This window comes from Camellia sinensis, chromosome 7 (genome assembly GCF_055761805.1).
Source record: "Camellia sinensis isolate YWXY chromosome 7, ASM5576180v1, whole genome shotgun sequence".
Lineage (NCBI taxonomy): Eukaryota > Viridiplantae > Streptophyta > Magnoliopsida > Ericales > Theaceae > Camellia > Camellia sinensis.
Window position 1 is genome coordinate 141,752,026 of NC_138967.1, and position 18,431 is coordinate 141,770,456.

Genomic DNA, 18,431 nt, shown 5'->3' on the forward strand with positions numbered 1-18,431 from the left:
TTTATTGTCGGTTCATTCACAGATGTCATTTCTCATGAACATATGGAGTCATGGCCACAAGAAGCCTTAAACCCCCCAACTCCATGATATTGTCATAAACAGAGTGAAATGATGATATTTTATATTGACATTCGCAACTTCTCAGATAGAAAATGTCATTATTGTTTTGATTTCAACATCTTCTTGTTGTTTTATAATTGTGAGAAAACTTGTGAAATATTCGTATATCTTCATATTCTGTTTTATACTCTGAAAATTCAAAACAATACTAATCAATGAAGGCATGGTTTGTTAGTTAAAATTGGGTTAGTGGTAAACAAATATGTAACATAAAGTATTAATATATATATATATTTTTTTAATGCCATGATCAGGTGAAGCATATCTATGATAATATGTATTCTATTTTTATGCAAGCATGCTTTATTTTGCTGCTAATGAACTGGACGGGTACTAGTGCTAGTGGAGTAGACCAAATAGAATTTGGTCTAGTTTCTGATGAAGATCAATGTTTTATTTATTTATTTATTCTTGTGTTTTGCAAGATTATATTATTATTATTTTTTTTTTATTTTTTTTATAAATGTGCAGGATTATATTATGATGGTAACAATGGGGTTTGGTATTCTTATGATCACCAAACTCAGCAATATGTCCCCTACTCTGATCAGAATGACAATAAAACAGCTGGAAAACAAAATGTGAGATAAATTCTATACTTTTATTACTGTTATATTCATGATACTTGTACATCTTCTTCATATTATCTAATTGTTTGTAAATAACCTCTTGTAATTCAATGGAAAAAAGACTTACACGGAAACCGAACTTGATGAAGTGCGAGTTGAATGGATTAATTTCGTACTAAAGAATATGAGTTGAAATCCAATGTAAGTATGATATAACTTCCGTTATTTAAATTGCTAATCAACAATTTCTTTAGTTGGTAAGGAATATATAATCACTTCAAGATTTCATTTTAGATTTGTTGATTCTATGTATATTTGGTTTTATGACTTTAAAATATCTGCTCATACATTGAAGATTTTCATTTTGGATTTATTGATTCTATGTATATGTCATATTTATATATGGTAATCCAAACATTTTATACTAATAATAATCAAAGTTGTTATTCATTTTCTATTGATGCAGTAGATGACGAGTCAGTGTGATGAGAAAATGTTCGATTTTGTCTTTTGTAAGACAAGAACAATCTCTACAAAAAATATTACGTTTATTCATATGCTTCTAGTGGTTTCTGAATTAATTTGTGTTTTTTATTTTTCAAGTCAGAAATTTCTTGGAGAAATGCAAAATATGGTCAAAGAATTCAACAATTTCATTTTTTCAAGTTTTTTTATTTTTTAATATATGTAAGCACAGTTAAAAACTTTTTATTAATTCCTTTGTATATACTTTTAAACATTTAACTTTCATTTATGAAATATATGACGTTATTCCATTCAATATATGGTTGTGATTCAAAATATAGTATATAGTGCGCATTACATTCTTCAAATACATATAACGTGTGATCTTATCTGATTATTAATCACATGTTTTATTAGATATTAATCACACTTAAAATCTGTAAAAGATGTGATCTAAATATTTTTAATCACACTTAAAATGTGTGATCTAAATGTTATTAATCTCACTTAAAATGTGTGATCTAAATATTATTAATCACACTTAAAAGATGCGATCTAAATATTTTTAATCACACTTAAAAGGTGTGATCTAAATGTTATTAATCACACTTAAAATGTGTGATCTAAATATTTTTAATCACACTTAAAAGCTATGATCTAAATATTTTTAATCACACTTAAAATATGTGATCTAAATATTTTTAATCATACTTAAAAGGTGTGATCTAAATGTTATTAATCACACTTAAAATATGTGATTAAAAATGACCCCTTTTAATCACACTCCCAAAGATCACATTTTAACAAAACTAAAAGGTGTGATTAAATAACATACATCACACAAAAAAATTGTGATTTTTATATGTTTTTGTAGTAGTGTCATTTTACTTTTGTGTATATTTTGTGATGAGGCCTCTCAGAAAGCATTGAGGTAGAAGATCAACAGAGAGCTATTAATTTGGATGAATTGTAGCAACTTCATATTCTTTTGCTTGTAACTTAGATAAAATTTGATTAGAATAGGGAGAGATTTCAAAAAAACTAGAAAGAACACAATCAATTTGCTGTGAAATTCCATGTGTTCTTTTTTCCTTATCCTCTAAGCATGTAAGTGAAACATAATAAAAACCAAATAAGTGGCAAAATGAGAAAGGGAAACTATTAAACATGGATTGGAAGGCTCACATAATAGGAGATTAATTTATGATTCCTTAAAATGCATCTTTCACATCATAGAATAAAGAACTAAGATTTCAGTTTCTATGATTGTATTTTCTGTTTGTTCTTGAGTTTGGTCTGAAGTTTCATGATAATGGTAAGCAACTACCTGAGTAACTAATACAGGGTATTAAGACAGAACTTTAGATTTGATATAGTTGTGGAAGAAAGAAAGGGATATAAGTTTGGTATAAGTAATTGTTCCATATCTTGTGAAATGTAAATGGATTTTTTCACAATCCATCTTGCCCATGCTTATATGCCCCCTAATTGTGAACGGTGTAAATTACTCGTTTTTCTTTTTTCACCCAAAAAAATCATCTTATAATGAAATCTCAACAAGTCTTCTAATCTATATTTCAAAGAATTGAATGAAACTAGTGAATAATTTGAAACATCTTTTAAGTTGAAATGATATATAGGAAAAGGATAGATATGAACAATGCAATTCTTTATTATCAAGCATTAAATTTGTTTTACTAGTGATACATTTCATTGTTATATTGGTTCATTCTTCCTTACAGGAACAATCAAAAGCTAACATATTTGTCTTATTAATGATACATTTCATTATTATATTGGTCATTCTTTCTTATAGGAGCAATCAAAGGGTAACATCGCGAACAGAGAAAAGATGTATACAAAACACAGGTGTGGTTCTAGGTCAATCCCTGTTAGAGTAGAAAAACTGGTACGTATCCTTGCACTTTAAGAATTAAATGGACCAATATAAGTTATATGAACTTACGACACATTAATGGGATGCACCATTTGTGAATTAGCCTTAAAATTAATTTTTTGTTCTCATAATCTCAAAAAAAAGTCTGTTAGATGGGTAAATTGTATAATTAATCTAATTGTAAATTGATGAGTTACTAATGTTTTTAATCTTTTGTATAATTAATTATTTACTAAAGCTTTTAATTTATTTTTTTGCAGATTGGATTGGGGTGGCATTTTTGACGTGCAACAATGATCTAATTTGCTTGAATGTTCATTTTTGTTTGATAAGGATACACATACTTTGTGGAGTTGCACTAGTTATTGTTGGATTTTTGGTAAAATTGAACAAGTTATAACTTTTGGATATTTTGTGGATATTTCACTATTTTATTGTATTAGGATGAAATTATTTGTGATGATGAATGGATATTTTCGTTTTGTTAATTCGTAAATGTGTTGATAACAGGTTAGGTTAAGTTGTGATGGAATTGTTATATTCAACAGGTTTCAACATGAACAGGGTTATATTTGTTGAACTAAAATTTAGATTTTGATAAAATAGGTATATAATATGGAAAAAAATATTATGAAATTATTGACAAAATTTTTCATCCCTAAAGAAGGTTCTTTTGTCTCTTATTTCGCTTAGGTGGATGATTAATTTTGTCATGAATTTTTTATTTCGTCACTAAATGCATTTGTCGTGACAAAAAATATTGTCACATTTTGTCACTATTATCCTCAATGTGTGACGAATTTTTTTTGACATTATTTTATCATTTTTAATGATGAATTTGTTTTTGTCTCTATTGGTAGCTTCTTTGACAAAAAAATTTCGTCTTCGTTTATATTAAACGTGACAAAATTATTTTGTCTCCATTTCTTATATTTATGACAAAATAATTGTGTCTCTAATTTCTTCTTTAATGACAAAATATTTTGTCGCTAATTACTTACAAGTATGTTTCCAACAGAGTGTATTAGAGACAAAAAAATTGGTCACAAATTTATCATTTTTAATGATGAATTTGTTTTTATCTCTATTGGTAGCTTCTTTGACAAAAAAATTTCGTCTTCGTTTATATTAAGCGTGACAAAATTATTTCGTCTCTATTTCTTATATTTATGACGAAATACTTTTGTCTCTAATTTCTTCCTTTAATGACAAAATATTTTGTCGCTAATTACTTACAAGTATGTTCCCAACAGAGCGTATTGGAGACAAAAAAATTCGTCACAAATTTATCATTTTCAATGACGAAATTGTTTTTTCGTCTCTACGACCCTTTAGCGACGAGGCTTTGGCGACAAAACGGGTGACGAAAAATTTTTGTCGTAATTAGTTTGGGTGACGAAATATATATATTTTGGGACAAATTTGTTTCGTCTTTAAATCCCAAATTTGTTGTAGTGCAACCGTCAAATTCCATGACACATTCCATTGATTAGTTTCCGTTTGCCTAATCATCATGCATTGTCTACAACAATCCCGACTATCCTCCACCGATAGCCCAAAGCAGTTATCTCTAAACAGAAAATAAATGCACAATGGATATTCAATCAACATTTCATTCCGGTGAGTGACAAATAATTCAACTACACCCTTTAACCCCATACATTCCCACTCTCAACAATTTCATTTTATTTCCTCATTTCTCACAATTAATTATCCCAATTAATCAAACAATGTAATTAGGTCATTTTCCATAATTAACATTTCAACCCTTAGGTCCCATTTTCATCAATGATTCAACATTTATTCCATTTCTCTATGCCAAACATGCATCTAGGTTTATTATGAATAAAACCCCAACTTTTGTGAAATAACACAAAAGCCCCAAACTTTCACCAAATTACCAAACCAACCCCAACATCTCAAAATACTAAAATTTAAAGACAAAATCCATAGAGAGGAGTAGGATATCCCTACCTCGAAGTTTGAGCCAAAAAGGAGATGAAGACTCGAAGATCAACGTGCTCCAAATCCAAACTTTTTCAGATTAAGTCGAAGCTCTCAACGCCCTCTATCTTTTTAACAAAGGCCCTGGGCTAGATTCACACTCTAGGGAGATCAAATCTTAGAGAGAGTGTAAGTGTAGAGAGAGAGAGTCTCGGATCTAGGGTTTGAAAGAAAAGGAAGTGAAAAACTGATGTTCAAAAACGCTACTGTCCGCTGATATAAAACACGCTCGCTCGAGCGAAGCCTTTGTCGCTCGAGCGACCAGACACAGAAAACTCTCGCTCGAGCCAAGAATTGCAGCTCTCAGGTCCAGAACCAGACGCAATCGCTCGCTCGAGCGAAGCCACTCTGGCTCGATCCACCAGGCACGAACTCAACTCTCGCTCGAGCGACCAACTCCTCGCTCGGGCGAAGGTCCAAAAATCTGGGCAGCAACACTAGGCTCCCAAACACAACCAACCTGTAACAAACCTGCCCAACACATCCTATAACTCAATATACAAAGTAAAAAGGATGTAAACAAGATAATAAACAACTACCAACATCCACGGACACATGTCCGGGTCACTGTACAACAAGGGTAAACCCGGGATCGCTATACAACTAGGCAGATGACCGGGAGGATGTCCAGCCAGTTGATCGGCCAATATAATTTTTTCACAAATTTTTGTAAGGTGGTGGTCATGCGAAGAACAACCAACCAGTCGTCCAATGATGAAAATGATCTCTTGCTCCACTGACTATGAATAGTAAAATAATGAATAGTTCTCGCCATCCTAAATTTGATAAAAAAATTTATCATATGCTCAATTAAATACTCATCTAATAAAATAATTGAAGCAACAAAAAAATACGTTTTTTCATCAAATTCAAATTTGATTCGAGATGGTTTTAGAGCATCTATAATGAGATAGCTAAAAAGGTGTGTTAAAGTGTTATATGACAAAAAGTGATAAAAGTGAAACCCAAAAATATATGTTAAGATATGTTAAAAGTTTGTTAATTTTAAAGAGTGAATGGTAGTTCAATGAATGTGTTAAGGTTTGTGTTAAGAATATATATATATATATATATAAACAATAAATAAAATAAATAAAAATTGAAAAGTGCAATGGGCCCCCACCCCACTGCACTGTCAGGGCCTCTCTCTCTATCTCTTCTGTTTTCTCTCTGTTTCTCCCTCCCTTGCTTGTTAACTTGCCTGTTGTAACCCAAGGGTGGTTGGCAACTTGGCAAAGGCCTAGGAATTAAGCCCCTAGGTCCCGAGTTCAAAACCTCCTTGGACCAATTCCTTGGGCTTAACACAGTTGATTAGGACGCTAGTCTCAAGCAGTTTCATCGCATTTGGTGTGGGTTCAATACTCTGACTTAAGAAGAATTTATCTTGGAAGGTCGAGACAAGTTCTCAGATTATTATTTTTTAACTCAAAATGGACAACAAGACACTCTTGTAAAGTCCTGACTTAAGAGGAACTTGTCTTGAAAGGTCGGAACAAGTTCTCAAATTATTATTTTTTAATTCAGAATGGACAACAATACACTCTGGTAATCTTTACAAGAAGCACTGTTTTGAACCTACAAGCTACTGAAAGGATTTTCCTTGTAACCAAAAAAAAAAAACTTGCTCACTACAGTTAACACATAACTTTTGACCAATAATAAGGTCTTAGCAATTTCATTATAAAGACAAAAGTGAAAATGGCTGGCTAAAATATAACATCAGACACCAACTTTCTCACTAACCTATCCACGGCAGATGCTCTTATAACCAAGTTCCTAGTCATCATCGTCTGCCTTCCTATGTAAGCACACAGACAGAGCAAACAAAAATGGATCAATTACTACCAGTCGAAATTCTCATCGACATACTCTCAAGCCTCCCCATCAAATCTCTGATTCAATGCAGGTGCGTATGCAAACCCTGGCTCCATTCAACCCTACACCCTCTAGTCTCACACACCCACCTCTCTCAACGATTACACTTTGACCAATGTACATTTCTCAGAACCCAACAACGATTTCAACGAGTTTCGATTAGTTGGGTCTTGTAATGGCTTGCTCTGTTTGGTTCATCACATGCTTAGTTATGTAATCTATGTATGTAACCCTCTTACTTGAGAGTATATGTATATTAAGCTTCCAGACCCAATTAGTCCCTCTCAGAGGCATTATGAGAGGGTAATAGGATTTGGGTTTAGCCCCAAAACCAATGAGTACAAGGTTGTATAGATTGATTGTTTATAGTTCAATTAGTATTCGAATTGGGTTTTCGGAGGTGTTTGTGTTCACTCTAGGTGATGAATCTTGGAGAGTAATAGGAGATGTGCCTTATGGTTGTCTTCATTGGGTGGGTATAACTCGTGCCGAGCTCATTGTTTTGGTTGATGTTGTTGATCAAGTGTTCAGAGTTATTCCTCATCCAGAATGTGGACCTGAGGTAGGTTGTTACTATTTGGGAGTGTTGAGTGGGTGTCTTTCATTCACATTCTTCGGTTAGTGATCGTGTTGAGATATGGGTTATGAAGGATTACGGTGTTACGGAGTCGTGGACTAATTGTTTCGCCTTAAATTTTAATGAGGTTGGGTTGAGTATCAGGATCAGTTGAACTGTATGCTTTCGAAGAGATGGCAAACTTTTGTTGTTATGGTAATCAAGCTCTACTTTTGTATGATCCCCGAACTTCAAGGTTGAGACGATTTGTATTGACAGGCTTCCTCATTGGTTTGAAGCGGTTACTCAGGTGGCGAGCCTTGTTTCGCATTTAGGCTGTTTAAGAAGAGATAGACAACTTTGAAACACAAGTGGAATGGGATAGTGAAGATTTAAGAAAAGGAGAAAATAAGAAGGTTGGATCTTGTGAGGAAGAAGAAGCACCCAATCATGAGCATCATTATGTTATTCTCCTTGAAGAAGGCATACTCATATTGTCTGAACATAACTATGGTAAAATCAAGTTCTAAGTAGTCTTGTAAACTAGTGGCATAACAGCCAAGAGCTCAAGGATGTTTATGTTAATGTCCTGAAAATGAGTGTGCTAACAGGGTCCTCAATGGGCAATTGTGTTTTTGTTTTCCTGTCTTTATGAAAGTGGAGAAAGAAAATTCGGAATAAGAAAGGATATTTAGCAGCATTTACATGAATAATTGATGTCTCTGTGGAATGAATCATTTTGAACCTGTGATTGTGTTATCTGTGCTTTGTATCTTCGTATTGGCTGATAGGCTGTCTGTTACAAAGTTTGATCATATATTTAGTCCGCACACTACCATTGTACATTGATGGATATTAGGCACATAAATGAAACGTACTTTGCTTGCTATAATTTTTAGAGTTTGCTGTTATTAATGAGGAAACATGGCTTAGAAACACATTTAGCATAGAATGACCATGAGTAGGAATGCAGGTTATTATGTGAATATCATGACCAAGCACGAGAAACAAAGCAAAGCAGATCAACCTATCTGGAATTTCTTATTGCTTGTTTCATGTAACTCATATTTGTGTTTCCCTCTAGATGTTTGAGCCAATGAATAAGAATGCATGCACCTACTTGACTATCAATCACTGATTTGAATGGGTGCAAAATCAAGAAAACAAAAAGCTGGAAACACAATTGTGCATGATTCTGCTTCTGTGCAAGGGTGTGTATCATTTTCATGTCAACTTGAATTCATTATAAGTGGACACAACATGCCCTTTCCAAAACAGAAACTCACGGGATAAAGGCTGAGGATTTGATTGGGAGTCTTATAAGCTGGCCATATCCACAAATTTGATGAACTAGGAAGGTGTGCTCCTGACGAATGAGCTTTTAGGCGGTGGTTTTTGTTCTGTGAGAATGTAATCTGATGGTTATTGGACTTACCCTTGCATTTTGTTAACCATGCAATTGACCAGGAAAACCGGCTTCCTTTAATAAGAAGGTATTATGGTCCCTATTTGCGAGGAGCTAGAGGTGTTTCTCATGAAGAAGCTGCAGATTCAGCCCTGTTTGACAAGCTAGAGGTTGTCTTCTTGAGAGAAAGCCTACATGTTGGTAGTAAGTTGATAATATCCTTTCCAATCTTTTTGCTTTCTAATCATCTTTAGAGTAAGACTTTTAATTGCTTAAATGATGCCGAAGTGACTGCATTTCCAAGTTGTTTTTGCTTTATTTTTCTTTACTTTTTGTTTTCATTCTCTCAAGTGAAGTTGATGTAAGTTGCTTTTTGAAACAATTATCAAATAAATTAATATGTTTTGGTAAGAAGAGAATTGTTAAGGACTGCAGCTTCACGCCTGTTGGAATCAGACTGCTCGTTGTCATTGAGAAAGCCTCATCCGAAATTGCAATTTAGTTTCATTTGTTACTTCAACAGATCCATTCACTGATGCTGCAAGTTATACATTGATTGATTGAGAGAGCAAAAAAAAAAAAAAAAAAAAAAAAAAAAGGAAGAAGAGGAAGAAGTGAACTGAGCTGATATGTATATGATTTGGTTCCACGTCTAAAACTTGAAATCAAAGTAATGTATAATAACTGACTTATTTTTTTTTTCATCTTTCTAATAATTCATATAAAAAAAGGAATTTCAATGGAAAAGGGGCACTAAAGGCTATAATGAAATACTATCATCTCCTCTTCACTTATTTGTAACTGCTCATCATTCAATACAAAACATAGACCTTCAATAGAATCAACACAAGTATATATCAGCGGGGAAAAGTTGTCAAATCTTATGACCTTTGAAACAAAGCACAGCATAAAAATCCTAATGAATAATTCTATTCCTATAGTGCCATGATCACACTACGTTTTCAGGCCACTGAAATGTTTTGTTCACTTACAACCTAATTGCATAACAGTTATGCCTTGTAAAAATATTAGTATGGTGGCATAAAATGTAAAAGAAAGTATTTCTCAACCTTCAGCCTACAAATCACAACCATTACCTAAATTTAGGTTTGAATGCACTGTAAGTTTAAAATCTTCATCCCTAGATCAAATGTAACGGCGATTTTGAAGCAGTTGGCCTCTTGCACTGCAAGATGAAGACTTCATAAGCTGAAGAGCTCCAGTTCTTTATAGTTATACTTGTGGCATTCTTCATTTCACTTTTATTGGCAAATGGCAATAGGAATCAGAAGTTCAAGTTCATATTGGAGGTGTGAAAGTTTCATGCCATAGTAAATTTTGATACAATGATCAGAACTGTTGTAAATCTAAGATTCGAATCTTTTTGACAAGATTTGGAAAACATTGACCTTTACGTTGCTTCTTGGTCATCAAATTTGCAGGAAATGAGCTTATTGTTTCTAAAATGGAATCAAAAACTCAATTTAAATGAAAGATGCCTACTGGGGGAAGGGAAATATTGATAACCTTGTTGAGTTTCAACAGCTTAAATGAACTAGAAAGCTGCAGGGGAGTTATTAATTATTTGGAATCACATAGAAGATGATCTCATGAATAATGTGCCACAAAGTAGTCTTGCTTAAACTATTTTTATCTTGCCTTTTCGTGTTTTTGATTGGAGCAGTGGTGGATACGGTTTTATCCATTCAAATCCTTAAGATTAAATGGAAGACAGAAATTCTTAGATTCAATCCTGATCAGTTGTAGGCATATGTCCTTGTTTCCATGTGGTCATTATCTGGTTTGAATTTGATTCCTCCATCAACAGAAGATAAGCTAATGTGGCAAGCAATAGCCAAATATTTCAACAAGAAAGAGAGTGGGCGCAGGAATGATCATCAACCTTTGAACAAACATTGGGCAAATAATTGAAAAGAGGGAAAAGTTAACATACAGCTTTAGTATTTATCAAGACTTCTGATATATTGGTGTGTCAATTCCTTGAGTGGACATTTATTAGGGTCAATTCTTCAATTAGTGGAGCTATTAGGTCAAACACCAATCTCGACTTTGACTGGGCTTAAAACCGTAAATTCAAAAGCCTTCACTCTTATGCTGTGTTTGGTTGGGGTTTTGAGGGTGGGATTTGGAAAAGGAATGAGAAATGTAATCCTATTTATGTTTGGTTATAATAAAAAATATATGGGAAAAGAAAGGGGGTGAGAAATAAATAAATAAATAGGAGACCTTTTAGGACATCAATTCTATTTTATAACCAACACAACCAAACATAGTTGGGATTTGGAATTCTATTAATTCTTTCTCCTTTTCCTTTCATTTCCATTTCCCTTTCCATTTCCCTTCCCAAATTCCCCAACCAAACACAGCGTTAAGGTAATCTGTCTTCAAGAGTGAAGAGTGGTGAATACTGAAAGACTTTCATTCAATCCCTTTCTCCATCCACTCAATATTAGATTTGGACTCATTTGAAGAGTTGAAAGTGCTTCCAGCAAGGAAATCATGTTTCAGGTTAAATTTCAATGGTCAAGTTATAAAGTTTATATGAACAAATATAAATAAAATATTGATGATTTTTTTATTGTTTTACACTCTTATCTGCACTTCATGGACTAGTAATTATGATCTGCTTGGAAAAATAATATTGCTCTTGCATATATGTTACTTTTTATTCAGGTTTCGAAAGCGGAATTCCAAAAGAAATCATAGCTTGCACCAACGTTAATATTATCAAGCTTTTATTTTGTTGTGTTCTTTGCCAAGCATGCTTAGTCAGTATCAAAACTCAATTATTTCCTTCCTTCATTGATAATCTACTTTATTCCTTCTGTCATTTTCAGCTTGTATGAAAAGATTGTGAAGGGAATCAGAGTTTAGCACTTAAACAATCTCCTTTATTAAGAAAGAGATAATGATAGGACTTCTATAAAGGTACTTTAGTTGAACTTTATTTTTTGTGTGATTATTGTTGGGTCTTGCTTTTCCAGTTACTTCCACTGTTAATATTGGCTAAAGTTTTGTTTTTCCGTAATCATTTGATGGCCAAGAAGATAAATGAAAGAAAAGATGAAATTGGAAATTTACAATGGTTTCTCAACAATTATAGAAGAATTCTATTATTCTTTTTTTATTCAGGGGAAATAATCATTTCGAGAGAAGTTGTATATAATATTTGTAAAATGACTGCAAAAACACCCAAAACATGCATTAGTTTCTTCAATTGTCATATTCTTTTATTAGTTTTTGTTTTTCTTTAATTATAAATGTTTTAATTACTCATTTTAAGGAAGGACTGTAGATTGTATTAGTGGACATGATGACAATTAATTGTCATACAAATCACAGGACACCCTACTTTCTTCTTGGATTACAGAACAGGATGCCATGACAGGGCACTAATATTCTTTAGTCCAAAAAAGCAAAAGATTTGGGTTGTGTTTGGTTAACACTTTAGAAGTACAAATTACTTTTTTGTATACATTCAAAACGCCATTAAAACAGTCTCTGACTAGATCACTATCTTGTCCCTTTCTTTTTTATAATTGACTACATACTCCTAAGGCCAATCATGATATAAAATTGAGCAGCAAAACGATACTTTCGTTTCGTATGCCAACATTGTTTTACTTTTTTATTTTGTAAACAATGTTTGGTTCCAAAACCTGCTGCAAACTTGATTTGCTTAAAACTATGGTTTCATGCAACATGAGTATTAGATGGAAATGTACCACCTGTACCAACATAGTTCTCTCAATTGTTTGGTTATTGTGAACGAAGATGCGTTGAGACCAGCACATATCAAAATTGTTTATATATATCAGAACACTCTGAAATTATTAGAGAAAATCATATGAAAAGCATTACGTTTGGAAAAAAATTGGATCACTGTGGAGAATTTATTTATTAGCTAAATTGTACAGTAATTTACTTTTGCTCTCTCTCCCCTGCAGTCGCAGATTTATTAGGGTTCCTTCAATTTGTAATTTTTTTTAAAAATTATTATAGCTGGTAAAATTGGAACTTACACAATTCACTGAATTAGAAGCCTTTGCACAATTCACTTCCAATGTCAATAAAGCTATGCAGAATCAATTGACAAGAGGTCAATAATTATGTGAATTGCTCAACAATCCCAATCAGCTTATCTTACGGTGGAAGAACAGATAATGACTATTTATACCGGAACTAGTAAAATTGGAACGTACACAATTCATTGAATTAGAAGCCTTTGCACAATTCACTTCCAATCTTAATAAAGCTATGCAGAATCAATTGACAAGAGGTCAACAATTATGTGAATTGCTCAACAATCCCAATCAGCTCATCTTACGATGGAAGAACAGATAATGACTATTTATACCGGAACAAATGGTTATCTTGATTCACTAGAAGTTGGACAGATAAGTAATTTTCTTGTTGAGTTACATACTTATATTGTCATCCATCATGTGCCCTTCCTCACCCACCCAACCTCACCCCTATCAGTTCAGTCAAGTCTAAGTCATGACTCACTTTTCAACTTCCATGATTTCACGAGGTCACTGTCCAGGACCAGTGTGACTGTGCAACGTAGAAAGGCATTCTTGGTGTTCTCTCTCTACGGTCCGTATTCTTCCACAATTCTCTCTTTGGCTTTCTTTACTTGTCTATTTCAAATAATAAATTGGGAATGGGTGCTATTGCCTAGTAGCTAGGGCTTTTGTATATTGCATTTAACTTGATTATTCTGATTAAATGACAATACAGACAAACATTGGAGAAAGACATATTGGTTCAATTGGGGGCTCTCGTTGTCTCTCACACTGTACTGCACAACACGCATTTACAAATATCCCCCTTTCTTATCCTTGATATTTTTCACTCGAATAAAAATTAGGGATATTGATTTGTGCTAAAAATAACGTGTTTTGATTTGCTTCTAGCCTCTCCTCGGCATACCTATGACAATGAGGTATGAAGAGACCTTACGGAGTAAGCTATGGTCGAGCAAGCAAGCTTGGCTCAGTCGAGTAGTGCAATGGGCCATGTATGGAGCTTTCCATACTCGTTCTATTAGTGCTCCGGCTCATCACTAGTGCACAGAGCGCGCTAATGGGCCAAGGAACCATACTTGATAGTCTATATGCCCCCATGTAGGCTAGGTATATGACCCTAACTAGTTAGCTGGGGGACATTGTGGTGTCTTGGGAGGATTGCCACATGGAGATGATGATGTCGAGGTGGCGATGATGTGTTGCATGTAGAGCTAGGCCGTAGCGAGGTCGGTATGTTTATCCACTTTGATCTTTGTGCTATTTGCAAAACTTCAACCACCTTTTTAAAAGGATGCTTCTTTGATGGTGTTGAGAAAGCTATCACTTATCACTAAAATGTGGGGGAGAGTTGACAAAACAGCAGTAAATCAATCGGTTTCTTTTTGAAAATTCATGGATGGCATTCCCCAACTATAGCACACATTAGTTCCCATTAGGACAAAACCACACAAAGTTTGAGTGGTTATCTATTCTACACGTTCCATTTTTCCTTCTAATATGGACATAAGCTCAAGCACATGATTGCACTTTTCAGGCTCTTATCTCACTGAAAAAACACTTATCTATTCCATTGGATCCCTCTTGTGTTACCAATATTTCATGAATTTTCTTTTCTCTAAAAATATTGAATTCCTAATGAACATATCCAATATGGTTTTGTTATAGGATTTAGTGTATTGGCAATTTTTGTAGACAACAGGGTGCTAGATGTCTAGTCAGGTTTAAAGTTGAGTGTGTTCAAGATTGAAAATGTTTAGAGACAATACAAAGCGTGCTCTGATCCAATATTCGGCATAACTATATGAACATACTACGCAAGTCTTGGACACGAGTTCTTTTTATATCACAAATTTGGCTTAAAATGTCATGTTCGCTTTGTAATTTAAAATAGTTTAAAACATGGTTATTTGGGCAAGACTATTATGTCTGGCTTGAAGCATGCTCGAATGGGGTGGTGCTAGAGAGGCACACTCAAAGCCTGCTTGAAGTGAGCTCAAGCAGACACATCTTTTGTACTCGTAAAAAATTCAGAATCTCAAGCTCAAGGTGCCCACGAGCGAGCATGTGGATTTTTTAATCCCTATATAACCCTGTTTAAAAAAATAAATAAAAAAATTTAATAGGGTTTTTGTTTTTTAGACACAAGGAAAACAGAGATATTCCTAGGGCAACCGTAGTCCCTCCAACGGCCTCTAATGCCTAAGAAACCTAATCTTTATATACCGCGAAGAAAACCTGATTTCATATTTGCATAAGAACTAATCTGCAAAATTCTTCTCTGGTTGTTTTAGAAAACCACGTATGGTGCATCACACTTTGAGGTGTGTGAGAGGTCATGACATGGCCTTTTGGTAAACTGGACTGTGCAAGAGAATGTACCGTTCAAAACTCTTTAAATCTTCATTGATCAGTTTTAGCATAAAGAACTTCTCCCACTCCTTCCCAACTGAGAAAATAAGTAGATGAATTAATTCTTGTATCTAATCAATTGAAAGTTATAAATAAATAAATAAATAAAAACCATCTTTACAAGATTGAATTTCAGGCAGGTATTAGGCTTGTGTGGCTTGTATTTTGATGCTCTGCCCACACAAATTGTTGTCAAGGTGCCTTGCAGATTGTCAACGGTCACATCCACAGCTCAATTCACTTGAGGAAAAAGAAGATGCCCACCTGGAGGGGTGCTAATTGGCTCACAGCTCATGATAAATTTTTTCAAAACTTTGGACCAATGACTTCTGGTATGTTTCATGTTTTGGATTTTCTATTTTATTGAGCAGAGATAATTGCATTTCCATTGATTTATTTTGCTTTTGTGTATTTTTCACTATGATTCATACTTGGGGATGAGAAAAATCTTGGCCTTTTGTTTTTGTTGAGATTATATGATTGTGAATAAATTTGTCACTTCAAATTAATGATGCTTATAAGTTATAACAAAATGAAACGTTAAAAGGTCTTGCTAACACATGCCACTAGGACACAAGAAAAAGACAGAAAGGAGAAGAACATGAGACACTTTTTACTGAATTCAAAACATTTTTTACTAAAAGTTTCTAATTTTTTCACCTTATTAGCATTTGCCAATGTTAGGTGTACTATGTACCATATATCATGTATTGATGCATTTGTACACATGCATTCATATTTTTGGACCGAACCATCTCTTATTGAGTGAGTTGCATAATTAAATAAAAAAACACAATAGATGAATGTTTACAGAGACGGATTTAGGATTTGAGGTTTGAGGGTGTAAAAACACATGTAACTTTTCATCAAAAAAGAATTATTATAAAATTTTAAATTTTGGTTTATACCCGCACAAAAAAAAAAAAAAAAAAAAAAAAGAATAATATTACTATTATTCGGGCATTCTTTGTCAACATAATTGAGAACAAAAATATAATTGGACATATTGCTAGTCTGCATTAACTTAACAAATATTATTTATTACTATGTCTCCGTCTAGTAAAATTAACTATTTGATAATGTTGTAATTGCCAATTTTTATAATATATATAAAAACATCTATGATAAACTTGATATCAAAACTTTAATTAATATCTTTTTCAATAAATTTGATCAAATAATTTGTTATAAAATCATCTTCCATCTTATTACGCAGTTTAGTTTTGAAAAAAAATTATAATTGAAAATGTATGTTTTTGTGTGTATAATGATAATCTATTTCAATAAGCGATATTAAATTTATTTTCTTATGCATCTTATTTTGCATTCATTTGTGTTTGTTCATTCTCTAGAAAATAAAATCACACTACAACAAAGACAAACTTTAGTGGCATGTTTTTAAAAAATATTACAAAAATAATATTTGGTGGCACGTTTTTTAAAAACGTCACAAAGCCATAAACATAAAAAGTTCTAGTGACATTTTAATAAACAAGTACAACATATAAATAACATATAAGCAGAAAATAAAAATAGTAACAAATAGAAACAAATAAAAGTATACAAGTAACTTTAAACAATATAGAAATATAACAAATAATACATATAACAAATTGAATAGATCAATATTTAATGAAACTCAATTTAGAAATTATTTTTAAAATTTCGAAATGTAAATAATTTGGAGGGTGCGAACTACTGAAATTTTGGAGTGCGAAGTATTCTAGTTTAAAATTTTCTTACTAATTACTACTATAATATACATAATTTTTAAAAAATTTGGAAGTGCGACCGCCCTGCAACCCTAGATCCATACTTGAATGTTTAGGATCGGTAATTCCATTATAGAAAGTAAAAGTAAAACTCTAACCAAGAAGGATCCAACTTAGCCAACTTGAAACCTATTCTTGAATTACAGAGAACTCTATTAATCTATTGACATACATATATTTTTACTTTCTATTAGGTAAGAAAATGGAAATACATATATCAAAATGGATCTCATCCGAACACACACGGGCTATATTATTCTCTAATCCATGCATTTTACCTCACTAAGAACTAACCTCTTTTCTCTCTCCCAGAATCTCTAGCGAAGAACACACGACCATAAGAGTGATGATGAGTTCCTACATCAAGATAGCATAGCGCATGCTATCGTTAACCATGAGATGGTTCATCTCCGATAGGCGAGCCAACTCGCTCGACACCCACACTCCATCAGCACCATTGACGTGAGGATGAGAAAGGCAGGAGAAGAGCGAGAGAGGAGCCCGAACAGCGCTGCAAATGACCGAAAACACACTCCAACCTGACCGTCTTCTATCCATCCCGCGTCCAAACATTGGCAATTCAGCTCCATTCCCGTCACCAAACATGGTCTCATCAGCCACCCGGGGACTCTTCCTTATGTTCTGGACGTTTCGCTTCATCAACTCCAGCATACGACGCATATCTATCTCTGGAAGAGGAAGATGAGAGTGTGCTTGCAGCTTGCACTTGGGTTAGTATTTTGAAGAGATGGGTTGGGAGGCTTAGCTTGATATATGGGTTGTTGTGATAAATGGGGATGTTTGTTGTTGATGGTGTTGATAGTGCTAGTGCTTATCGCAAAGGTTTATGGGTGGTGCTTTTTCTCAGGACTTTCACTTGTGCATTTTTTTTTAAAAAAAAATTGATTTAAATTTTTTTTTTTCTTCTATATTTGTGGGGTCTTTCAAAGGCCAACTTGCGACAAAGCTGCCTAATTTTGCACAAAGAGCTTTGTGTATTGGAATATTTGAGCCATCTCTTTCACTAGATTTAGCAAAATACTCGAGAAATTTATGGTACTAGTGTAACCCATCTGAGTACAAATTAATGGAAGACAATACGGTTTTGTGTGGATTCAACAATAGAGTGGGCCTCATTTGCTGGGACTGTGGGACTCATCCCATGTGAGGGGTGGTAATAGTTTGGGTAAATTGGTTACCGATGATAAACGAATCAAATAGTTCGAATTTGATTCATATTCAACTTGTTAAAATTGTGTTTGAGTTTAGTTTGTTAAATAAATAAATCAATTTTAAACTTATTTTGG

At 33.4% G+C, this 18,431-nt stretch overlaps 1 protein-coding gene and 1 long non-coding RNA gene across 2 annotated transcripts; both read left to right on the forward strand.

Annotated features, from left to right (window-relative positions):
* The first annotated feature begins 573 nt into the window (after nt 1-573).
* Nucleotides 574-3,518, forward strand: LOC145795353 (uncharacterized). Its single transcript, XR_014336144.1, has 4 exons — nt 574-701; nt 811-890; nt 2,971-3,063; nt 3,312-3,518. It is a non-coding gene; the product is annotated as an uncharacterized LOC145795353 (long non-coding RNA).
* Nucleotides 3,519-6,742: 3,224 nt separating this feature from the next.
* On the forward strand, nt 6,743-17,942 carry LOC114264075 (uncharacterized). Its single transcript, XM_082881157.1, has 5 exons — nt 6,743-7,103; nt 7,241-9,095; nt 11,750-13,511; nt 15,489-15,684; nt 17,437-17,942. Exons 1-2 carry the CDS (start codon nt 6,885-6,887, stop codon nt 7,550-7,552), a joined length of 531 nt encoding a protein of 176 aa, XP_082737283.1. The 5' UTR covers nt 6,743-6,884; the 3' UTR covers nt 7,553-9,095; nt 11,750-13,511; nt 15,489-15,684; nt 17,437-17,942.
* Nucleotides 17,943-18,431: the final 489 nt, after the last annotated feature.